This window comes from Drosophila persimilis, unplaced genomic scaffold, assembly GCF_003286085.1.
Source record: "Drosophila persimilis strain 14011-0111.01,24,50 unplaced genomic scaffold, DperRS2 tig00000000-arrow-pilon, whole genome shotgun sequence".
NCBI classification, from domain to species: Eukaryota; Metazoa; Arthropoda; class Insecta; order Diptera; family Drosophilidae; genus Drosophila; species Drosophila persimilis.
In genome coordinates, this window is record NW_020825288.1 from 20,374,018 (window position 1) to 20,398,794 (window position 24,777).

The 24,777-nt window shown below is 44.7% G+C and overlaps 5 protein-coding genes across 5 annotated transcripts; 3 read left to right on the top strand and 2 right to left on the bottom strand.

Moving 5' to 3' along the window:
- The first annotated feature begins 3,992 nt into the window (after positions 1-3,992).
- Positions 3,993-4,553, top strand: LOC6591723 (enhancer of split m5 protein). Its single transcript, XM_002016864.1, has one exon. It carries the CDS (start codon positions 3,993-3,995, stop codon positions 4,551-4,553), a length of 561 nt encoding a protein of 186 aa, XP_002016900.1.
- Positions 4,554-10,738: 6,185 nt separating this feature from the next.
- LOC6591724 (enhancer of split m4 protein) lies at positions 10,739-11,252 on the top strand. The gene has a single exon (XM_002016865.2). It carries the CDS (start codon positions 10,782-10,784, stop codon positions 11,250-11,252), a length of 471 nt encoding a protein of 156 aa, XP_002016901.1. The 5' UTR covers positions 10,739-10,781.
- Positions 11,253-12,374: 1,122 nt separating this feature from the next.
- LOC6591725 (enhancer of split m3 protein) lies at positions 12,375-13,692 on the bottom strand. Its single transcript, XM_002016866.2, has one exon. It carries the CDS (start codon positions 13,530-13,532, stop codon positions 12,855-12,857), a length of 678 nt encoding a protein of 225 aa, XP_002016902.1. The 5' UTR covers positions 13,533-13,692; the 3' UTR covers positions 12,375-12,854.
- A 4,822-nt stretch (positions 13,693-18,514) lies between these two features.
- Positions 18,515-19,476, top strand: LOC6591726 (enhancer of split M2 protein). The gene has a single exon (XM_002016867.2). The coding sequence runs from the start codon at positions 18,585-18,587 to the stop codon at positions 19,296-19,298; it is 714 nt and encodes a 237-aa protein (XP_002016903.1). The 5' UTR covers positions 18,515-18,584; the 3' UTR covers positions 19,299-19,476.
- Positions 19,477-20,446: 970 nt separating this feature from the next.
- On the bottom strand, positions 20,447-21,110 carry LOC6591727 (enhancer of split M1 protein). Its single transcript, XM_002016868.2, has 2 exons — positions 20,865-21,110; positions 20,447-20,803 (listed from the first exon to the last, which is right to left on the bottom strand). Exons 1-2 carry the CDS (start codon positions 21,073-21,075, stop codon positions 20,544-20,546), a joined length of 471 nt encoding a protein of 156 aa, XP_002016904.1. The 5' UTR covers positions 21,076-21,110; the 3' UTR covers positions 20,447-20,543.
- Positions 21,111-24,777: the final 3,667 nt, after the last annotated feature.

Genomic DNA, 24,777 nt, shown 5'->3' on the forward strand with positions numbered 1-24,777 from the left:
CGTGTCCCCCTGCCTGGCCTGGCCGGGCCCGGTCCTTCCCTTTCCTTTTTTTATTTCATCTTTTTTTTTTCAATATAACGAATGCACAGAATAAATATTGAGAGCGTCGAGCAGTTGTGGTTCCCATGGATAAGGTTCGCCAGCAAACGAGGACTGGCCCTTCCCCTATCCTGGCCGAAGTGAGTGAGTGCGTATCTCGTATCTCTCGTTTTCAGGCTAGGGGAAAAGTATCCCACGGTTCGAGTGGCAGCTGTTTGCAATTTAGGCCACAGCCCCGCTCATTTCGTTGCCTTGCCTTGGAGGACGGCAGTGGCAGTGGCAGTGGTGGTGGTTGTTGCCTCTTCTGACACATATTGCACTTGCTGCTGCCGACCCGAAGCGAAAGCAGAGTTGGTTCAACTTTGGTTAATTGCATCACTCGCCGCCGGGTCACGCGTACGCCGCTCAGCCGCTTTCCACCTGATTGATGTCTGTGGGCCCCGGGCACACCGCCTGGAAAGCTCAGCGTTGCGCCCGTCGTGGTCGCGTGGCGGACAAGTGCTCCTCCGCGTGCTCCTCCTTTGATTGAACGTGGGTTGGCCACGTGTGTGCCTCCGTGTGCAATCCCTGCGTGCAAGGTGCACTCATTTGTGGTGTACTCTCTGAACGTCCTTTAATAGAATTTATCTGGGATCATAATTTAGTTTACTTGTCTTATGGGGTGGTAGGTGGGCTGTTTGGGGGAGGGTGTGGCAGTGGCACGAGCCGGCACTAGGTTGATTTGAGGTTGGTTTTCGAAGAGTCAATGGTGGTTTTATGGGATGTTTTAATTGAGTGGACTCATTGGTTCTATTGGGGTAGACAGACAAGTGGTTGGTCGGGGATGTTCCTAATTAGAGGAAGTGTTTGGGAAACTGATATGATGGCAAATGGTTTCCTATATTCTAAAACACGATTATCCTTTTAGTCTGTAACTTAATGAAGGGGCAATAAATTTAAACGAACATACAAATGTAAGATATAGATTTTTAGGGAGGTTACCTAATCTCCGAAACAGTATACCCAGAGAATCGAAGAGTTACACTTAGTAACCTAAATGTATATTACAAATATATTTGCACCGGTGGAAATTGTAAAAAAAAGTGTTTTTACTTGGTAAATTTTACCATTAATTTGTATTATTCATTTATTATTAATTATTATTACTTATTGTTAATCTATTTTATCCAAATATATTTCCTGTTTAAAACAGATATAATTCTTATTCAAATTACATATTTTTATATTTAAATTTAGTATATTATAATTACTGTAAAGTTTTTTATATTTACATTGAAGAATTTAATATGAATTTAATTCAATCTATTTAATTTCATAATTTTTTGTAAGCCATTTTTCTCATAGTTTGTGTCACCGAAATAGGGATTACAAAATATTGCAAATAATTAAGTTTAGTTTAGTTTATTTAAGTTGTGATTTAAAGGGAATTAAAAATTGATCTTATGACTCTCCCACTTATTGTGTTTTTAGAGAACACAAAAATATTTCAATTGCAAGAAAGAACCCCTCACATGCTTAGGGTATTTTCCCATGGTTAAATACCCCTCAAGAAAGAACAACCAGATTAACACCCAGGAAGTCGGACTTTCTTCTCCCAGACATCTTCAGGCTGTCAAAGCTATTCTAAACATCCCATGAATGGTTCGACTGGTGCTAATGGCCGACAACAATTGTCCACTTATCGTTTGGCTAATTTATTGTGGGCAAACATTTACCTAAGATATTTAACCTGTCAAAAACAAACGAATGCAATGCGAATGCTTCGAGGTGGGCAACCATAATTGGCTCGAAGGATTGCCCAGGCAGTGGTCAACACTAAGTGGAATGGATCATCGATCTAGTACAATTATTCAGCTGAATGGATCATTGATCTCCCAGCTCGCATCTCCTCCAGCTTGAGAGTAGCTAACGATCAATCCAAACTGTCAGCCGGCTACTGTGGGTTCTCACTCACCTTGCTGGCTCGATGGCTCGATGCCTCGATGCCTGGGATCTGTGTGGATCCATTAATGATTTGATGGCCCATTGATGTGGTGCGCCCAGTGCTGTCAACGCCATGGACAGTCCATCCGCCTCACCTTCGCCGTCGAGGCGGTTGCGGGTCCAATCAATGCCAGCTTGAAAGAGCCCTCGTTAAACTTCCTCTTTCGTCTGCGGGTGCGTTCGGATCGCTCGTTCAATTAGCTCATGTCGTAAAGTACAAATAACTATTGCGTACAGTTCCTTGGAAACCCCGAGAGCTTGGCCATAATCATTAAGCCAAGCCAAGCCGAGCCAACCCAAGACGGGGACAAGCCGGGGACAAGCCGGTAGCTGCTGCCTTTGCGACCGTCTCGACGGCAATTTAAATTAAACAATCGTCAATGACGGCGACAAGAGTGAAAAACTAAAGTAAAGCAGCCAGCAATCAGTCAGCCTGTCTGTCAGTTAGTCAGTCGGCCAGTCTGCCAGTCCATCAGTCAGTCAGTCAGTCAGTCAGTCGTCCGTCAGTCACACGAACGACGAACGACGAACGCTACTTGGGCTGATAATAAGCGTCGCGCCGGCGCAATAAATGTGTGCCGACAGAGTGCCCTCATCTTGAGGCTTGTGTTGCTGTTGCTGTTGCTGTTTGCTGCTCTGCTTCTGTGTATCAGTATCTCTGCCTCTATGCCTCATCGTCTATGTGTGCATCTGTGTGCCTGTAATCGTAACCATATAAGCGTCTTAAATGGCAGGTGTGCACATCGCGTGGGAAACACACGACGCGTCTCGAGCGGTTCTCACGATATGAAAATCGAGCAAAACAAACCCAAGATCGAGGGACCGAGGGACCGGGGGACCGACCGACAACCTGACAAGCGTTCGCCACTTTCTAGGGATTCGGATTGGGATTGGGATTCGAAGGGATTGGGGTTCATATTAAGGGTTGTTCGGTGCATGTGCTGCAAGAGGGTCCCCAATAATATCGGAAAAGATTTATGGGGAAACAGACTGGACGAGGGGTCTCCAAGAAAAGGATTGGGGTGCTAAGGATGAGATCACATTAAGACCATCCCATACTAGAGTTACAGATTAGATGGGAGTTGACCTCATATAGGGGTAAGAGCTATTCATAGTCCCAAAAAAACATTAATGAGCCAACCATCAGATTTTAGGTGTCCCATAGTTAAGTGGGGACTGTGTGAACACACAAACCTCAATGACTTTGTGTCCCTTTATTTTATTAAAGATCCTCCAAATATTGGGATACAAAATACAGAGAAAAAGGGAAGATTTCTGAGTTAGAGATGATTTTTATGGAATACCATAGATGATATAAAACGAAGAATCTTCATAGCATGTAGCCTCATGGAAAGATTTCAAAGACACATTACATTTGAGTGCTTCTAAAGATTGTTGTCTTTGAAATCATATTAGAAGCATGCCATAACCCACACATACTCGTATCTATGGACCAGTCCTGTCCCACAGTAAACTCTCCTCCCACCTCTGGCGAGAACAAGGAATCAATAAGCCACAACAAGACAATTACAATTTTCCTGAGTTTGATTTTCATTTGGAACCGGCCCAAACCAAATCAGTTAGTCCCAGACAATTGCACTACGTTCTAGGTTCTCACGTCTTGGCCAGCATTTTACGGTTTAATTGCAGTTACAAAAGGTTGATCAGGACACACACTCCTTGGCTAGACAATTGCCGAGTGGCTGAAAGAATGAAGGACAGACGGAGGAACCTTCTTTGCACAACGATTTCCTTTCCCACGCACGCACAGCAATAAGATTTCTAGAGATTTCTGGCTACCTGCTAGGCAGGTCCTCGCAGCCGGGCGGATCAGGACCTCGACCTGCGGGTATAAAAGGCAGTGCAGCGGCCGACAAGAGCATCATTCTAGCAGCATCCTGCAAACCGTGCACACACACATCTCTTCCATCTGCTCCTCTGCAAAGCAAAAAGCGATCTCAAACGCAAAGATGGCTCCACAGGCAAACAACACCGAAACCGCATTCGTATCGAAGACCCAGCACTATCTGAAGGTGAAGAAGCCGCTGCTGGAGCGCCAGCGCCGCGCCCGCATGAACAAGTGCCTCGACACGCTCAAGACACTGGTGGCCGAGTTCCAGGGCGACGATGCCATACTGCGCCTGGACAAGGCCGAGATGCTCGAGGCAGCACTTGTCTTCATGCGCAAACAGGTCGTCAAGCAACAGGCGCCGGTCTCACCCCTGCCGATGAACAGCTTCAAGAACGGCTACATGAACGCCGTCAGCGAGATCTCCCGTGTGATGGCCTGCACTCCGGCCATGAGCGTCGACATTGGCAAGACGGTGATGACACATCTGGGCGTCGAGTTCCAGCGCATGCTTCAGTCCGATCAGCAGCAGCCCCAGCCCCAGCAGCAGCAGCCAACGCCAACCCAATTGGAATCCTCTTCACGTCCTGCCAGCCCTGCCTCTTCGGGGTATCACAGCGATGCCGAGGAATCCGAGGCTGCTGCCAGCCCCAAGCCAGACACCATGTGGCGTCCCTGGTAAACCATCAACGACTTCGACTACGACTACGAATCCTGTCTTCCATTCAACGACTACGAATCCTGTCTTCCAACCAACAACAACGAATCATGTCTTCCAATTGACTCGTTCTAACTGTGATACCAGCTTTACTTAGGACTTAAGCACACCCCAAGCTTTACTTAGAATTTAATCAACCACCAAGCTTTACTAGTTATAAGAATGAAAAGACACGCAACGATGATCTAGCCTATAAGAAAAACGCAACAACAGCTTTAATAGTTTTAATATAAAACAACTCAAGAAAAACAAAATAACTTTGGTCTTATTTATTGATGAAACAACAAATCAAAGACATTTTCAGAACTCAAATCTGGAAACAGTTTTCGCAACATTCAATAATAGATTGAATATCTTATCAAGGAAATATTTTCGATAATACAATTTTGGTTTAAAGTTAAAGAAGATGATATTTATTTACAGAAGTGGGCAAATAATACGTGCATTTATTGCAAATGATTTACTGTTTCCCAATTGGTAAAATATTCTGATTGTTCATGAAGTAAAACATTTATCGATGTTACAGACAACCTCTCCTACGGAAGAACCTTCAAATTACATATATGCAAATAATTTGCTTCAATTAAGTGTTGACGTTTTTAGCTATCAAAATTAAAGAAAAGAGTCCTTTTAGAGCATTATGCCATAATCATAATAACCTCTGCTATAACCTATTCGGAGAAACATACTTTAAAATGATTGCTTGTAATTTTAACTATTATTTTGGATTCTCAAATTTGTAATTACTGTTTTCCTTTCTTAATTTACTATAAATCCTTTGATTTTAATATTTATAATCCAAAGTTAGCATATAATTGATAAATAAATATTTAAATCGATCATAATGAAATTTGATTGTATTTACACAATTCTTACATTAATTCAGAACTTCTTTCGTCTAGAGAATGTATTCTTTTATCTTGGAGTCCCACAGATTATATTCCCCTTGTAAGTGGCTCAATTCATTCGAATAATTTCTCAGGTTATGTGTGAATTGCACACACATTAGGTTATACCTCCCCCACCTGATGAATGTTTCAAACAAGATCGTTTTGTAAGTGACACCACAGCTGCTCGTTACATTCCCCCGGGTCCAAGTAGGAGGTCCCCGGGCCATAAGCACAATGCAAGACAAGACAAGACCCTGGCCAGGCGACGCCCCCGAGTGGCCTGTCTACGCCCTGATCAACAGCTCGTCCGAGTGGTGCACGTGTTGCTGCCCTGTCTGGATGGATGGTGTTACCGAATCTGCATACCAGAACCCCTGGACAGGGATCACATATCGTTTTCGATTAGGGAGGTTCTGGGACCATCCATCGAGTTAAACCGTCAATTACAACCCCTTTTGTGCAGTGCACGTGCGTGCTGAGTGATGGGCGGAGAAAACTGCAACGGGACTCTTGAGGCCCCGGTAATCGGGCCTTGGTTGATATCCTAAACCAACACTGACAATGCCCAGCCAGAGGTTCCTGGAACTTGCCTCCCGCATATGCGACACACACAATCGCACATACTAATTTGTAAACTAAAAAATACTATAGGGAAAAAAATACAAAATTTAAGAAATCCCAACATGTCGCGCTGTCTCGTGTCAAGTGCATGGGCCTCTCATTGTTTCAGAACACGCGAGTGCCTCTGTAACCCGACGACAAAAGGACCCCACATGTGTGTGTCTGTGGTTGTATCACCACAGAGATTATTGCCTGTGTTATTTTATCATTACAAAACCAAAGAAACCGCCATGAGGTCCCAGCGTTTATATTTAATTCGACTAAGCCACGCGGCTTTTACTCTCTAGCCTGGGGGGTCATATGATTTTGGTGTTTTGCATGTGAGAATGGGTGGTACTGTTTAGGAGACTTAAGGACATAGGAATAGGATAGGAATAGGAAGTAAAATAAAAGATATTCATATCTTCATTATCTTAAATCTTAAAGAGCAATAAATTAAAGGTAAATACTAGTAATTTAACAAAAAGTACACATATTCTTGTTATAAGAATGCTTTTTGTCTGATTTCTATTAATAGACATTGTATTTTTGTTTTAAAAATTAGATTCTTTATAAGAAAGTGGATGAAGTCTGATACGTTTTAAAGTAAAGATAAACTATCAATAGAAAATCTGGAGTAATCACCAACAAAAACTTGTATTTTACTGCAAACGAAAATATTTTTCCATCTGATAAGAGTATCTATGCTTCGCCTTCAGTTTCTACCCAAATACGTCCCTCCCCCAGCGATAAATCTCTGCGGTTGTTATCTTAACTGCAGTACACATGGCCGTGTGCATGTCCTGGCACGAAGACCAGCTCAAGTGCAGCTCGTCTTTCGTTCGGTGGAATTTCGCGCACGCCTTGTTTGAAGTTCACGGTCCTGACAACCTCGAGGAACTTTAAACGAACGGAAATACCGTAACAGATTCGGGCAGTTAACACATTGGGTGTAGTCGTAGCAGTCCTGTAACAGGACCTGCGGAAATCCATGCGCAGAATCCAGAGAGAGGGAACCACAATTATTGGCGGGCGGGCATTTCCCGTTGCCACACATGTGTGAAAATTTCACGTTCGGCAAGTAACTCACGTTTTGGCTTCCCGTTCGCACTTGCTGCATTGTGGACAGATACGGATGGATAGTTGGATGTTTGGATGGGTAGCTAGAGGCAGAGCGGGACGTGTCGGTGCGATGGGCAACGTTGTCTTAGCACACAACACCCCGCTGCGACCGAAACGAGGTCGTCACGTGCACAAACATGAACGTCCACGTTCCCATACCATACCATACCATACCATACCATAATATACCATCCCTCCCATCCCATCCCATCCCATCCCATCCCATCCCTCGATGAACACTTGGTTGGGTTCGGTTCGGTTTTCGGCTAGGAGACAATGGATTGTCAGGGTCAGGTTGATTTTATTTGTATTATTTTTACTTTTTTTTTTCATTTTCTTTCTTTGTGTGTGCGAGCTAATCTACGATTTTGGAACCTTTAATGATCGGACGGCGATAAGAAATCAGTGCACGTGTTCAACGAGAGAGCAGGGGCAAGAGATTTCGAAGAAGAGGGCACCACAGTAGTCGCCAGAAAACCACTGCAGGGGCACCACTGCCTCCGTCTCGCCTTGGACCCCCAGCGGGGCTTTGGTTTCCCATAGAAATGGTTAACTATTTTTATTTGTTTTGGGCCCTGCACGTGGGCACACAATAAAACCCGACGAAAAAAACACACACACAAAAAGTATCCATCAAAAGGGAAACTAGGGGCAATGAGTCGACCAAAAAAACTGAAATACTCTCGTGCTACCCAAAGGACCAAAAACACAATTAGATCAACACAATCCATGCATAATAAGGCCGAATAATGCGGTAGAATGAGTCAACCGAAAAATGGGGATAAAGAAGAACAGTCCAGGCCATACAGAGGTCAAATTCCTAGAAGCAATTCCATAATTTGGTACTGTTTATCCAGCAAAGGACATTGAATAGATTGAAGGCAGTTCTGTCTGCGATAAAAGACAACATTCTTTATTGCAAAAGAAATCTCAATCATAAATATTCTGTATCTTAATAGTGGAAAACTCGTACAGTTTTTTGTAAGGGATGCCATAGGGACGGGACGGTACTGTCTTTTATGCGTCAAGTCTCAATCTCATAGTCTTTATTTTATACATATCTTAATAGGTGATTGGAGTTTTTCTATAAGGGATGGTAGGGAAATGTACCATTTCTTGATTGAACAATAAATATTGACATTTTCTTTTATACATATTGAAAGGATTCTATTGAATTTAGTTTGATATTATTATGGAAGAGTTCTATTTAGATAGATATATTCTAGATCTCTAATCTATATTCGCTCCTGTTGCACTGTTACTATTGGAATTCCACCCAAAGAAAGACCAGATATAATAAATAGTGCAATCAAATATTCACTAATTAATACCCCTAATAATCTGCAAAAGGAAGGTTCTACCCTAATTGGTGTTACTATGATATGACCCAAGGAACTTAAGAGATATTCAACAACTAGGAAGGAACATCATGCATTGGTCGTCCAGAATACTCATAATTCTTATAAATATAATGTATATAGTTTTCGAAATTGAATATTATATTACCTTATTTCGATTTAAATCTATCCTTAAATGATATCATTGTAAATACCGATTAAGGAACCTAAGAAAGAGTTATATTCCCTTCGTTGGATTTAAGCAAGCTTGTTCTTCCTTGGACTTTTCTGGATTTGGGATCCATTGATATATGTAAGTGTCCATACCACCAAAAAATAAGAGCATATCCCTCTGTAATAACTCTACATCACTACCATCACATAGAGTATTAACAGGTCCTGGCATACAGAACAGTAATTATGGCTCTTTTATATATATTATGTCGGTTATATTATATTTACTAGACCATTAAGTTCTTCCATTACTAATTTTGTTAAGTAATTATATATGTGTGATATGATATTCTTAGCAAACCAAAGGAATGTTAATCCTATCCCTAACAAATAAAGATCTACATATCGATTTATTAATCAATTAAAATCAAAGATTGAACAAAAATTATCCTTTCATTCCATTCAATCCACCTTAAAAATGTCCAATTCAAAGGATTGTTCTATTAATAGCCAGCCACACATCTTAGATCGCCCATCTGAAACCAAACAGAACAAAATCCAATCTTATACCCACCCAAAAAACCAAAAACACTAACCATATAATCATCATCACCTCCACATAGAAGATCAATGGCTCCTGCCATACGGGGCAGCAGCAATTGTGGCCCAACTATTGAAACGAACTGTTAACGCCAGCCTACAACTTCTCACCGAAAGAAGACTCCTCTCCTGCTTAATTTGTCCCAGCTCACAACGAGTTCCAAATATTTATGGTTAAGTCAAAGGACAATCCATTAAGTACGGGAGAGATATCCAAGGAGGAGAAGAAACAACCGAACAAATCCTTAGAAACGTTGGCTTCAGCGCCTCACGCGCCATCACGTGTCCAACCCGAGACGGGCACAGGAAAAAAAGAACCACATAAAAAAAGGGACAAACGCTTGCTGTGCGTGTGCTCCTCGTACCCATACCCATGCTCCTTCTCATCTCCATCGTCCTCCTCCTTTTACTACACAGAGAGAGAGAGAGTGCCCCTTAATAAGGCACAGACAAGGGGGAATGGAGACCCCATCCCCTGCTAATTGTCTTCCATCGAGAAACAAAAATTAAAAGCAACTCCTTCGCTGTCGATCCTTGTCCTCATTCTATCCTCCATCCTCCATCAGCCATCCCGCTCTTGGGCAACGCCTCTCCATAGAATTTGATAAATTTCAAATTACAGCGCATTAAATGGTCTCGGTTTCCCCATTCCAGAGCAGAAGCGACGACCCAGTGTCCCAGTATCCCAGTGTCTGTTGTTTGCCTATTGAGCTATGTGATCTTTTGGGATCGGGCATTAATTGTTTGCTGCAGTTCGAGCGTTGAAAATTGAAAATATTCTCCCACGTTCCCGAGCTGCACACGTGTTCAAAAAATCGAAAAGGGATTTTCCCCGCCCCCTCTTGACAGGCTCTCCATCCCGCTCCCTCTCGCTCCATCTCGCTCTCTCTCGCTCCATCTCCCGGAATGAGATAAGTGCATAAAGAGCACATAAAAACCAAAAGTGATCAGCAGAAATACGGATAAAAAAAAAGAATCTCCTTTTCAAAAAGGATCCTTTCGAAAAACTGTGGGAACTGGTAGAAAGTCTCGTTTCTCACGATCCTGCAGCAGGATAAAATTGCCCCATACCGTCAGCAGGTGCGAGCAGGTCGGCACGACATGCCGTCACACTCCGACGCAGGCAGGTTAATGGCGAGCCGTCCGTCCTGGCCCGTCCCTTTCAAAACACACCTGCCGTTTTTGTTGTTGCTCTCCGTGTACCCTCCGAGTGCATCTGTGTGTATCTGTGTGTGCAGTGTATAGGATTTTCTGGTTGGCAGATCGGACACGTATCCTTGTAGTTTCCCACACTCGGTGTTTGTGACCTGCTTGCCTCGTCTTGGGTTTCTCCTGCCTGCAGTCCTGACAGCTACCCTTCGCCAGGGTATAAAAGGCCCAGCGTTCGGAGGATCAGACATCATTCGAGCTCAACGCTTCGTACAGTACACATCTCAGCTACACAGCAGCTACACAACAAGCCATACAACATGTGCCAGAACAAGACCAACGACTCCAACACCATGAGCATCAAATCAAACAAGAAGCTGTCCTACAGCGTCAAGAAACTGCTGCAGAAGATCTTCAAGCAGCAACAACAGCAGCTAGTCGAGGAGGAGCAGAATCTGAAGAACACACTGAAGGCCAACTCTTTGGAGTCCCTTGAATCCATTGAAAACAGCCGAAATGCCGATCTGGAGTCCGCCTCCGTTTGCGCCTCAATGGAGTCCTACGAGAACGAGGCCAACGAGCGCCTCTCCGCCTCCTGCGACATGGAGGACTACGAGCTCGAGCAATTGCCCTCAGTGCCAGTTCACTTTGTGCGCACCGCCCACGGCACCTTCTTCTGGACCGCCGCCTCCGATCTGCCAGCCGACAACGACCTGATCGAGCCCCTGTACTGCAGCACCGCCAACGAGATTGCCGTCTCGCAGTTCCAGGATCGCTGGGTTCAGGCCTAAGTCGATCAGCAGCCACCATCAACGCAACCATGTCTTCCACTTGGGGTCTTCCGGCTCCAGCCACCAGCTTTAATCAACGTCTTCCGTTAATTTTTGAAACAATCCACAAAAATTAACACGCAAGCCTCAACTGAAAGCTTTACAAAAAATTGTGATACATTTTATTTAACATTTACAAAAAAAAAAAACAAAACAACACAAAATATATATACAATTGAAAAGAAAAATAATCTGAATTGTTTTCTATCTCCCTCGCATTGTTCCCACAATTTTCCATTTACAGATCACACGAAAATAATAAGGGACAGAAATCCTTTGTTAATTGGCATGACTCATTTGAAAAACGAGCAGAGCCTAATCCGATACGATCCTGGACCTTTTTTCTGGTCTTATTGTTGTGCAATTTACCTGCCAGCAGGTAGTTGAGGTCTCTTCGGGGGTTGCTTGACTGTTGATTCTGGCCACAGTTCCAACCAGTTTGCAGCGGTTTTCAGGTAGAGAGGATCGATCGTCGTCGCCTGTTGATTGCTCATCATGTGGACCAAAAAACTGGCTCGACTCCAATTAGACGATCCGCTCATGTGAATGAATCAGAGCAGCGCGCTGCAGAAATGTGTTGCATATATTAGGGCTGGTGTTCCTCGAATTAAGTGGATGATCAGTTAATAAGAGTGGATATCTTATATGGAAGGAAACAGGGCTTCTGTTTATTTGGGTTATTTTTGACGTGGATTTATAGATATAAAAACATTTAAGGGAATATAAATCTGTAATAATATAATTTAAATTACATTCGTCCCTTTAGTTCCTTTAGTGTTCCATATCCGATGGTTATTTGATGTTTAGATCATTTAGATTATGTTTAATGTGGAAGATATTTGCTTTTATAAGTGGATAAAATCCCTTCATTTCATCAGATTTAATTTGTTTACTCGATAATCATGTCTAATACGAGTGAAGGGTTGTTGTTGCCCCCTTTTGAAATGGTATACGAAAATCTGTACTGTATTAAGTACTTCTATTTCCACTAATCTGAAATTGAAAAATGGGACTAGCCAAACTCCGCCAAATAAAATGTGTTGTGTTTTCGTTTTTACAATTTTATTGATGTATTTGATGTATTTTGGATATTGTATTTGCCTTTGATTTGTTGTTTTCAATTAACCATAAATTAACATTTATAAATTATTTAAAGCTTAATTTAGATAACTACACTTTGAATAGAGCGCAATGAACTAAGCAACTTAGGAAACGTTTTTAGCAAATTATTAGGAAACTGGCGCACTCCACTCCACTCCACTCCACTCCAAGAAATGAATTGATCTTCGTACTTTCGTTATATCACAGTTGATTAAATTAAACAATCCATTTACAGACTACATATAATTATCGGAACTAGACTTAAAGGTATTTCAAAAGCAATCCGAAACCGATTAGCGATTCGGATTCGTCTGATGTTTGCTATAAATTACTTTGGAAGACAACGGATCTTGTTGCGGTTGCTGTACGCTGTGAGTAGCGAACGATTAATAGCCATTTTTTTTTGGGTTAAACACTAGGGATAAGATCTACGAAATTAGATGTCGTCTGAAGGCCCGCCCTTCACCAGGGCCTCCAGACGGGCTCCGAGGCGCCAGACTCCTGAGAGCTGACCGACGCCGTTTCGGATATCGCCGTGCCGTCCACAGAGGTCACATCGATCAGCTCGTCCTTGCCGGACAGATAGGCACTGTAGCTGACTGCGGCAGCGGCGGCCGCCGGCCCGTAGCCACCCAGCAGCGGGAAGGCCAGTCGACCCGATGCAAAACCGACGGCGGGTCCAGATTGCTGTTGCTGTTGCTGTTGCTGCTGCTGTGTCAGCAATTGGGTCTGCAGCTCAATTAGTCGCGTCGATAGAAATTTCATAATCTTGCGTCCAATCTCATCAGTTTGCTGGGTCTGCAGCAGGACTTGCGTAATCTGATCGGCCGCGTGCACATATCCAGAGCGGAAAGACTCAACGTGGGCGGTGCTGGTGGCGGGCGGTGGACTGCCCCCGGCTACGGGTCCTTGCAGGGAGAGGCCGCCGCGCTGCTTGAGCTTGCGCATGTGATCCACGGTCAGTTCAAGGATGTCGGCCTTCTCCAGGCGAGTCACGTGCTCGCCCTCCTGCTGCAGACACTCGACCATCAGGTCCTTGAGGTCATCGAGGCACTTGTTGATGCGCGCACGTCGCTTCCGCTCCAGAAGGGGCTTCATCACCTTGCGGTACTGATACGTCTTGGACATCTCCATGACCATGTTGTGTCTTTGATCGGATTTGATCTTTGGATATTTATTTTCATAGAGTTTCTGAATCGTTGAGCGATTTAGTTAGCTGCACATTATCACGTCGATTTCTTGGTTTGTGTTTTACGAGTATTATTTCTCTTTGGGCCGCTGCGCGTGCGGTGCGCGTTCTCGGCTGCGTGGCGTTCAACAGGCGGCGCGTTTACGAAATGAGTGGCAAACTAGTTCCCAGCGTTACTTTTATACGACCCCCGTTGCGGCCACACTCTCGCTCGCTCGCTCCTCGCTCAGCTCTCACAAACACAAAGCTCCCGCATGATCACTCACACACATACCCCCACAGTGTACAGTGTGACGGCATTCGGTTGGGCTCGAGCTCGACTTCGGTCTCGGCTCGGTAGCGGCATTCGGCAGCGGCACAAAGAGAGGCTACTGTAAGTCATTGCAGGGGAGCGAGCGGTTGCTGGGGGTTGTCTGCAGAGCCACAGTGGATCGAGAGTACATTTATTAGGAAGATTTTTACGTATGTTGTATATCATGGATAAAATTGTAATGAATATGATATTTGGTGCTTAAAAGTATCTTTAACTTTCATTAACCTGACAAAGCATCCTGCTTATGAGATGGATGTAGAGTAGAGAACATTCAAACCTTTGTTAATTTATAAAATACATAAATAGTTATTTGATTAAAATGTATAGTCTATTTTTTGGAGTAGCACAAATAGTTGAAGTGGGACAGAGAATCAATGGGAATGGTGACACACTTAGATTAGAAAATACTTCTTTTCCAATGTGAACATAATTTCTGCACTGATTCAAATTGATACCAGCTTTTTTATCTTATAATTAAATTGAGATTTTGAAATATATTTTTCCAGGTCACTCCCAAAAAGTAGGCTTTACAAAATGTGAATAGCCCATAATTATAATTAAATAAAATGAAGCAAAATGTGTGATTCCCAGAAGTGATTCCTTCGAATGCATCTTCCACGTTTCATCGTATTCTTAACCACTGTACTCGCGCAATGGGAGCGAGAGCGAGCGTGCCTCGCACTGTGCCTGCGCCTGTGCTCTGGCGCGCGTCGTCTTCAATTGATTGCAGCAGAGCCCAGAGGGAGACAGCCCCAACGTCGGCATTCGGATTGGATCTCATTCTCAGCGACTGCGCGTGGCTCTCAGACTGCTACCACTGCTTCGGCCTCATGCTCTGTCTCTGCCGTCGCCTCTGCCTCTGCCTCTGCCTCCGCCCCGTTGCCTTTGCCCATGTCATACTTATTGTCAATGATGACAGTTGCGCTGCCGCCGCTCTTCTCTACTCGACTCGGAACGGATCGGCTCGGCTTGCCTCGGCTCCGGCTCCGGCTCCGGCTCCCATTCGTTGTACAAGTCGATACTCTGTCTCTGTCCAACAAAGAGACATGGGGGAGCCTACAAAACTACTGTGAGTGTGATTGTGGGTCTCTCTGGGTGCATGCGAGAGTGTGTGTGTGTGTGGTGCCTACTTTACGAGACCGTGGGAAACAGATTTGTCGTGTGTTTCCCACACGTTGGACGGATGGCTGGATTGTGATGCGATCCGATGGATTGCTGAAATGTTGTTGCTGTTACTGCTGCTGGTTGTTTTTCAAGCGGGTTGACTGTGACGATGGGGGGGCAGTGGGCGACCACTGCGGTTCGGTGGGGGGGCGATGGAGATGGCAGGGGGCTGCCTTTAACTCGCGCAATTATGTCGCATGCTTCGCTGATGATGATGACTGCGACAACTACAACTACCACCACTGTGCTTTGGGCTTTGCCTCGACTTTTCGTTGAAGCGTATCGATTAAGTGTAACAGTTTCCCTATCTCCCTTCGCCCCACCCCCATCTCCCCTAGTCGCTGTGTGAGGGATGGGGTCTCCGAAAACGATTTTTGCATAGCCGCCACCACCACCCTTCTAGGCTGCTGCTGGTTTCGTCGTAAACTTTAACATCCGGTTGTCGTTCTAAGATTTGTCGTCTCACATATTAAGTACGAGTATATTTTTTGTGATTCCGCTGATCTCAGGGCTACTGCTGGTCAGCCACAGAGTGTACAAAATGTTGCCTGGTTTTTATGGTCGCCTCTCTTTTTTTTCCGCCCGACTCGCCCGGCAATATGACACTTGTGGTCGGATGCCTCAGAGTTATTTTTCTGGCTTGGCTTTTTGCCTGGCTAAGCATTTCCCATGATGCTGCAGAATCGCTCTGTTTCTGTTTGTTTGTCTTCTGTCCATGACTTCCGCTGGCCGTTTGGCATTCTGCTTTCTGCTTTATGCTGACTGTGGCAGAGCGGCGGCATCAAAATTAAGCATCTCTCGGCCGAGGCATTGGATCGGCTTTCGAGATCCAAGACTCCTCTCAACTTTCAACTCTGCTGCCGGCACACGTGGCGTATGAGCAATGCAAAATAACCATCAACCGCAAAGCCATTTTCGACTAACCTCAATGCACACTAATTGCTTGTCATATACGCTTATGTGTGTATGTCTATATGACCACAATATGTGTGTATGTGTATATTGCTTTGCAAAAAACTTGTTGCCATCGCCGGCCATCGTGTGAACCAAGAGCTTAAAAGCCAAATAGTTGCTGATGGGCAAGAGCGAATCGAGTGGCAGTAGAGAACGAATCGAAGATGCTCTAAAATGAGAGGGTCTCCATTGAAGGATCCCCTGTTTATTCCCCTTTACCACCATACATTATCCTCACATACTTTGCGATAACAGTTGAATATACATATAAAATACCCCAATCATGGCTTAATTGTATAGCACCTGGATTACTGCAATTATAATTGTATTATTGTAGTGCCTTAAACACACAGATTTTGTGAAATACCCTACCATAGATAGGGTACAAATCGCCTAACGACTCGGCTCAGACCTCTGTCTGTCCATCCATAGCATCCATAAGGCTCAAGTCCGGGCACAAGCTTACCTCAGCTGGAGCTGCCATCGCAGGCAGTCACAGAGTTGGCTTCGAGCTGGGGGCTAGAGTCAGAGACAGTCGGTCGGTGTCCGTGTTGCCAACTCAGTCGCTTTCAATTTAGCAAACGTGCAGTTCAAAGCCTAGACGCTGATTGGGGGCAAATGTGCGCGGTGTGCCCAGGGGGCCGAGTGCGACTCCGCCAAAGATTAATAGCGGCCAAAGGCAAGAGTCTCTGGTGGGCAGGCGTGCGGTGCACACGCGATTGGCACGAGTTTCGGCAGCCTAGGCCGCCGAGAGGCAGAAACAGAAACCTGGTTCGGGCCATGAGCTCGTCTAACTAGTTCTGCCCGGACTAGTCCGTCTGTCCCGGACGCATCGACGGACAGAGAGGGGCTAAGTCCGATTGTAGTGTGTGGGAACCGAACCTGCGAGCGAGGCAAGGACTTGCAGCTCGCCCGAATCAGGTCACGGCCTCATTAGAACCTCACTCCATCACATCACCATCCCCCATCCCCCATACCCATACCTGTACCCATTCCCCATCACCGACTACATCCAGATTTCCTTCTCGGAGCGTGTGAACCACAACATGTCATAATCCCCTCGGTGCCACTATAGTCGTAGTCCCTTTAAAATGAACTTATCAGCGCCGGGGCTCCGAGCCTTGATTATAAATGACAACAAACAGGCCAACAAGTAGCAATAACAGCTGCTCAGCCCCTGCAGCAACAGCAATAACAGCAAAATCACCACGAAAGGAAACAAAAATAAAAGCAAAAACAACAACAACAATAATCGTACAACCCAAAATCCGAAAACCCAAGTGAAATTCTTATAAGCCCTTTCCCACACTCGCAACGACGTCGACGCTGTCGAAGACATCGACCACGACGCTGCGCCTGCGTTTTGTGTCCCAGGACGGAAATGGGCAGCGTCTTAGTCCCAGCGATCTGAAAAGGGAACAGGTGCTGGCAGGTCCCCTCTGGGTAAACCATTCGACTACGTCACTGTGGCGACCCTAGCTACGAAGCCGGCTGGACAACAAACCCATGTACTACTGCGCTGCTCCGGGCTCCGGGTACCGTGTGAATGTAAAAACAAAGTCAGTCGTGCATAAATGACGAACAGGCGATCCACATAGTGGTACAAAGTGCATTGAAAAGTGGTAGAATATTAACAAATAAGGAAGTGGATGGAAAGAGGAGTAGCCGTAGAGGGTCTAGAGTACTGAAGGGAAAGGGAAATACAAGAATCAAGGTTCGTTACCTACGAACAGAAACTAAGGATCGATATAACAATTTAACTGTTTTCAATAATTATTTAAATATTTAAAATATATAATTAAACTTAATTTGTAGTGAAATATTTCAAATATTAATAATTGATGTATTTCTATTATCAAAATTATTTGGTAGTTCAGAAAGGATTATTAGGAATATTAATAATGGTCAGATTTTCAATTTCAATTCCAAAGCTTTTGGAAATCCTAACAATAAGAACTAAATGCGTTGTTAATGCGGTTATACGCATTCTTGGACCACTGTGCGGCTGCCAGAGCCTCTGCCGAAGTCGTCGTGGTCGTCTCCTCCATCTCCATCTACCTGCAGCCGAAACTCATCAAGCGGCCCTTGTCGATTGTACGTGCATGGGAAAAGTACACACACAGAAGAGCCAGAGCGGACGGAGCTTGTGATTCCTGTTGGAATTTATTTGGGAAATACGCGCACATAAAAAGGCTGCCAGGCCCGTTTCCCCTCTCTGGTTCTCCTGTTCCCAGTCACCACCACTCACCTCTCTCACCCCCACCCTATTACCTTCTCACCCTCACCCTGGTGTGTGTGAGAGTGCACTCAAATTTCGTACGGTGCTTGGCTGTTCTGCTGCCGTTGCCATTGCCGCTGCTGCTCGTGAGATCAGCCGGCATACGATTTCACTCTTGACTGGCCATCGGCTGCGCAGCGGCAGTGCCTCATATATAAATATGAGCGACGCCAGGCGCAGCAGCATCAGTAAACGACCAGCTCTCGCGAGGTGCGCACACGCAACGCTCGCTGCACAAACCAAGAAAAAAAGCTCTCAACACACACGACTCGAAAGAAGCTCCGCTCTCTCGCCATGTATCTAGATACGAAAAACTTGACGGCCAGCAGCACCAACACCAACACGAACAGCAGCAGCAGCAGCATCCACACATCAGCTTCGATGACAGCGACAGCAGCAACACCTTTGGGCGTGCCCAAGACTGTGCGACGCATGCGCAAAGTCTGGCAGCCCCTGCGCCGCCTGCTGACAGTGGGTGGCAAGGGCAGGCCGGCGCCCCTGACACTGGCCCACCCCAACAATGTGGATCTCAACAACACACAGCAGCAGCAGCAGCAGCAGCAGCAACAGATCGAGCTTATCCTCGAGGATGAGAGCAAGTCAACGCCTGAGGAGTCTATCTACAAGTACGGGGCGGAGCTGAGGCAACTCCCCGTGGAGGATGAGGTGTCACTCACCCAGCCCCCCAACACGCCCACCCTCATCAGCAGCGTCTATGTGGAGAAGGCCAGCGCACAGAGTTGTGGCGCCTGCCCCCACGGACGCAACTGTCAGCACACACATCACAACAGCAACAGCAACAGAAACACGACCACGACCACGGCAACATCAAGTGCAACTGCAGCACAGTTGCCCAGCAATCTCTGGGATCTGCAGTTGCCGTTGCAATACATTAGCACCGATAACGGCACCTTCTTCTGGGCCAACACCCAGGAGCGGGTGGACGACGACCTGCTGCACGCCCTACTCTGCCAGAGCTTCAGCCAACTGCCCGGCACCCTCTGCTAGCTGGATCTCCCACATGTTCCAGCCACCCCCACCCCCAGTACACAGATCTCTCACATTAGGGGGACACTCCCCCTAATTATTGTAATTTCATTTATTTATTCTCCTGCGCAATATATACGTTGTTAATGTGATACTAATTTGCATATAAAATTAAATATACACTACATACACCTTTGTAGCATACAAATGGAAAAGAACTAGAATCCCGTTTCTATTATCATGGGTGGGGGATCAGCTGATCGGATAAGCGAAGAAGAGAGAACTGGTTGGGGTACTCTTACGCATAACGGAAGAGCGGAGATGAAGACAAAGGATAACGGAAGCTGTATGATGAGTGGAGCCTAATGAGGCTTGACAGATGAACGGTCTGTGCCGAGCTGGCTAACGGTCGGGCTGGTAAACTGATAAGTTGAAGGAGTTGGAAAGCGAAAGAGGTAAGAGGTAAGACGGTGGTAAGGGGGATGCTCTGCCTGGTATCATCTTGCAGAGGAGAGGATGTCACGTGGATCGGTTGAATGATTTCATTAAAGAACATGAGACGTTTTTTTTGGTTAGGTTTGGAGGATGCATCGGATATACAGGTGTATACTATTGCAACATTTTGCCTAAATTCATGTAATATTCAATATAGGACCACCAATTCTAATGATAAGAACAAAAAAATGTACAAAAAAGCCAGAATATACTCTAGATATGAAGTTCAAACTGTGTTAAAAGTCTAAAATACAGCAGAATTCCCCTTCAAGGCGCCTGAGCACTCATTGGAATAGTCCCTGGGTTCAACGTCAGTAGCCGTCAAGCGGAATTATGTTCATATGTATATAGACCTACTGAAGGACCCGGTAAATTCACATATGTATATAGTATGGACCGGCAGGTTCCAAGGTGTTGATGACAGAAGGTTGGCACTGTGGGAAACGAGGCACAGACGAGGCCAAGCCGACCAGCCGATGCTTAAGAGGCTGCTATATATTCAGGAAACCTTTGCCTGTAGCCTAGCCTTTGTTATATTTACGTCTAACGTCTAACCATGTCTAACCGAATGACCCGAAGTTCGCCAACTGTCCTGTCTATAAATAATTGTCACTTTCGTTTTAGGCCCGCTGTGCGAACCCTAATTAACAAGTCCTTTACATTGTCCAATGCGATTTCTTTAAACAAATGCACATGTATATTTTCCAAACAAAAAGAAAACTATTTTAAACAAAAGAAGCCTGTATTGTTCCGTTCAGATTTGGGTCCTTTCTAGCAGGTCGAATCGCGCAGGACACGGAGCAGCTCTGTGGGCTGGGCGCCGGTAGCCTGCAGGGCGCAGTTGAAGGTCTCCAACAGGCAGACGTTGCTCAGGTGGGCACGATACTTGCCATTGGTCACACAGATCGGCTGGTAGATCATCGAGCAGGGCTTGAAGCACTCTTCGCGGTCGAGTTTGAAGCTGCCCATTTTTTCGTGGATATTGTCCACCAACTCGGAGCTGCACCAAGCGGAATCGGTCTCAGCATAGGCTAAAGAAAGAATAACCTCATTCTAGATAGAGTTTTGGAATTTCGTATTATATTAACTTACCCGCAACGTTGTTGCGCTCGCGGCGACAGTTGTCCGACTTGAGATTGCAGTCGCTTGCGAATTCCTTGAAGTTCTTTCCATCTGTGGCGCACACTGGACGGTAGATGGCGGCGCAGAATTGGGGACAGTCCGTGGCGTTGGTGGACACCGTATTAGCGGCGATGCCAGTGACCAGGGCCAGGCAGCAGAGGGTTAAAGTTTGGAACATCATATCGATATTGTTATATTGAGGTTTCTGTATTTTTTTCTTTGAGGTAAAGCGTTCACTTTGTAGGAGCTATTGATTGCAATTGCCGTGACTGTCTCGAAAGTCATTGATTTATATATATTTTTACGGCTCACACCCACCTATAGATAGCTTATCAGTGCGTTCCAGTCTGATAAGACCAGGCCCCTTATCAGTGGGCCCAAACAAAAAACTTGTTTATTTGGTCTACAAAGTTCGACGTGGTGCCGGTCTCCATGGGTGACTAACATTTTGCTCTACAAATTGGGTTGTCTACTGTCTGTACAGAATTGTATCGGGGTCCCAGAACAGCATCATTGAATGTCGGGCCACTATCTTGTATCTCTCGCATCTAACAGCCGTTCTATGTCAATTCCATTGATCATTTTGTGCAAGTATTATTTTTCTTGCTGATGTTGTTTTGGCAACATCTTTTAGCCGTGATAAGTTTTGTTTACAGACGTCTGTGTAAAGACGGCATCGTTTTTTTGGGAAATGATTCAGTGTTTTTTGTGAAACTGCGTGGTACTCGTACTTTTTCTAGACTTTTAGTAAATAGGAGAAAATCAGAAGATCACACCTCCATATATTCATTTCTATTTGAGTATTAAATGAGCAAAATTTACGAGCTAAGTCCAGCGTTTTGTAATGATTCAAAAGGAATGCGTTTAAAATATTTTAAGGAAGCTTTTGTTACCGCATTATTCGAAGGAGTCTAGAATCTGCCAGTCATTAATTAGCTTAGTTTTTGGCATACAACAACATACCCCCTCCATCCTATCCTCCATCCATCTCTAGCAGCCACAACATTGACAAATGATTGTGTGGATCTTTCCTCACACTTCGATCTAATTCGGTTACAACATTGTGATCGCCCACATAGCGCATCGCAACTCCCAATCTCCATGGGGTAATGTTAATTGAGGCCTCGCCACATGCCACACATGAGCGCACACACACACACACACACATAAGAGTAGCTCTTGGCTTAGACGGACCAATGGTAAGATAGAGAGAGAGATAGAGACAGGAGTCGTGGTGAGGCCTAATCACCGTTTAATGGTGTTCACACACTTGTTGCTGACGGCGCCCTCAGCCTCAACCCCAGCCCCAGCCACAGGCAAGTGGCCCAAAAGCCAGCACGGCATAGAGCTGGCTAAAAACCAGCAATAACAATGTTGCTTGCCCGGCCAATCAATGACCGCTAAGCGTATGCCCGTCACGCACGCGAAGGCCGCCACCGCGGTTGTCGTCAAGAATTGAGTACACACGCGTACATTAAACCCTACCTCAGAGACCCCAGACCCCAGACCCCAGACCCCAGGGCCTCAGCAGAACCGAAGACGCAGCCAAGACAGCAAGGCGCAGGATCAGGTTGGGCTTGTATTTGTGTACTCTGTACAGGTATGTAAATGAGGAATGGCTAAGGTACGTTCCATGTAGATAACTATCAGACTCCAACTCCTATCCAACGCTATCATCATTATGACCATCATGAACATTGTCATCAGCATTATCAACGGCATTCCACGGTTGGTTCTGTTCCATTCTGTTCTGTTTGGGTCTGTTCGGGTCTGTTCTCTCTCTCCCAATTTCAATTCTTTCGTGCAGACAAACGCCGCTTTGCATACGAAATTAATTATGTGCTGTCAAAGGCAATTTAACAGAAACTTATATTGCTACTTAATTTACGTCACGGCGCTACCAGAACTTTGAATACCTCTTACTCAGGTAACACAGGGTATATTGCATTGATGTGGAAGGACGTAACAAGGCGTTTACGTAGTACGTAGACACATCTTTGTTTTATGATGTGGTGATGTGATCTTTGCGGTTTCGGTTTACCATCAACAAAAACATGGCATACGAACACCTTAACTTCTGATACTGAAGAAGAATACTTACTATACATACTCGCAAAGGTATGTTCCTATGTAAATAAAGTATAATTACAATCATTAAGTCGTCAAATCATAGTTAAAGAAAACACAGAAAGCATTTACAGTTTTGAAGAACAAATTTAGGAACAACAAAATATATAAGTCTCGATACCTGTAGCAATATAAGCAATCAATATATACAAACACGGAATTAATAAGTTTAATATCTCGCTTTAAAGAAATATCCTTTGATTGTGCAGATTATCTAAGGAAACGTACTAATCTGAGTTCAAGAAAAAGTTAATAAAAGGCTGGCTTGAGGGGTATTTAGTAGGTCTTCTCCCAAAGCTAACCTTTCTTTCTTTTTGTTGGTTTGCTGCTGACATTTTTGTTCTTTCTTTTAGCTACTCCTTCTTTCTACTCCTTCTCATGCTGTCGACATCAATTTGCATTTTTAGTGTAGGAGAAATGCGTTTGTGATTGATAGAAAGAGACAGGGTGTGAGAGAGAATAATATTGGAATGAGAAGCGGTGCAGGTGTGGTGGAGTGGGGGGTGGGGGGTATCGTTTGTGATTCTCTAGCAAAGGCGATTATCTTTTGCGGCAACTGTTTTTATGCCCAATTTCAACGTCCGCCTTGAGACGCCTTGGCATGTGATGTGCTGTCTTGAGGTGTTGACGTCTACATGTTGCATTTTAATTGTGGTTTTCGGTTCTCAGTTCTCCGAGTTCTTTGCTTGCTGGGGGTTTCCACTCGAGACTCCACAGTCCACAGTCGACAAACCACACTGCACACTGCACTCCCTCGCCGGCACATAAATAAGTTGTACGACAAGCGACAACAAGCCCGTTGTCCGTTGCCAGGAGCTGCCGTGAAGTTATGCGCACGATATCCATATTTGGTCGCACACAGGTGGCGATGGTGGCCTTAGCCAAGGTGATAGCCGTAGTGGCTGCCACGGCCTGCGATCGCATAATGTGTGTTGCCTCCAATTGGCATCGCGCCAAGGTAGCACTCGTGCTCTCTCTCTAACTCTCCAGATGGTCGTGTATCACACTTCTAGCCGCTTGCCGCTTGCAGAAGATTGATTTTTCTTAGTTCGATTTCAAGGTTGTCCATTTAAGGATTCACCTATCTCAGGAATTGACTTTCATCTATGAGCGATGTCTGGTTTATGGCAGGATGTGTGTTGGAGTAGCAGTTCGCGGAATTCAATGATGACCCAGATTATGGGAGAACTTTAATGAGGTGAAAATCAATTATAGGACATATCTAAGAAATTGTCATTGATCTTCTTTGACCTACAAATGTAATGGAATAATTTTAATTGAACTAATCTTAGAAATGGGAGAAGTCTAGGCGAAAATTCACAATGTTCTTAGATCTAATAACTATTTTTTTTTATAATTTAGACACATGTAGATATCGTACATTTATAGTCTAATACATCTTTAATATCTTTGATTGCTGTGAATTTTTATATGCGAATACTTTATGCATAACTTGTTTAAAATTCTCAGATTCTTTTCTCAGATTATTCACATTCTCCAATGAGGTTTGTGTTGCACTATTGCCATTTTCCTATTTGGATCTTTCCAGAAACCTCTTCTGGAAATATTACTTTAATGATTTTCAACCGTCTTTAAACATTGTCATTACAAAATTGAATAAAATTGTATATTAAAGTGTTCCATTTGACACACTAAAAAAACATCTTCTGTTATTGCCATTTATCTTCCCTTATATTCCCACTATCTTTGTTTCTTTGTCGCTCTCCTCCATTGACGTCATAGGGGAATAACCTTA

Coding starts and splice junctions, on each gene's coding strand:
- LOC6591726 (XM_002016867.2), top strand. CDS start 18,585: ATGTATCTAGATACGAAAAACTTGACGGCCAGCAGCACCAACACCAAC.
- LOC6591725 (XM_002016866.2), bottom strand. CDS start 13,532: ATGGTCATGGAGATGTCCAAGACGTATCAGTACCGCAAGGTGATGAAG.
- LOC6591723 (XM_002016864.1), top strand. CDS start 3,993: ATGGCTCCACAGGCAAACAACACCGAAACCGCATTCGTATCGAAGACC.
- LOC6591724 (XM_002016865.2), top strand. CDS start 10,782: ATGTGCCAGAACAAGACCAACGACTCCAACACCATGAGCATCAAATCA.
- LOC6591727 (XM_002016868.2), bottom strand. CDS start 21,075: ATGATGTTCCAAACTTTAACCCTCTGCTGCCTGGCCCTGGTCACTGGC. Junction 20,804..20,864: donor CGAGCGCAACAACGTTGCGG/GTAAGTTAATAT, acceptor TTCTTTCTTTAG/CCTATGCTGAGACCGATTCC.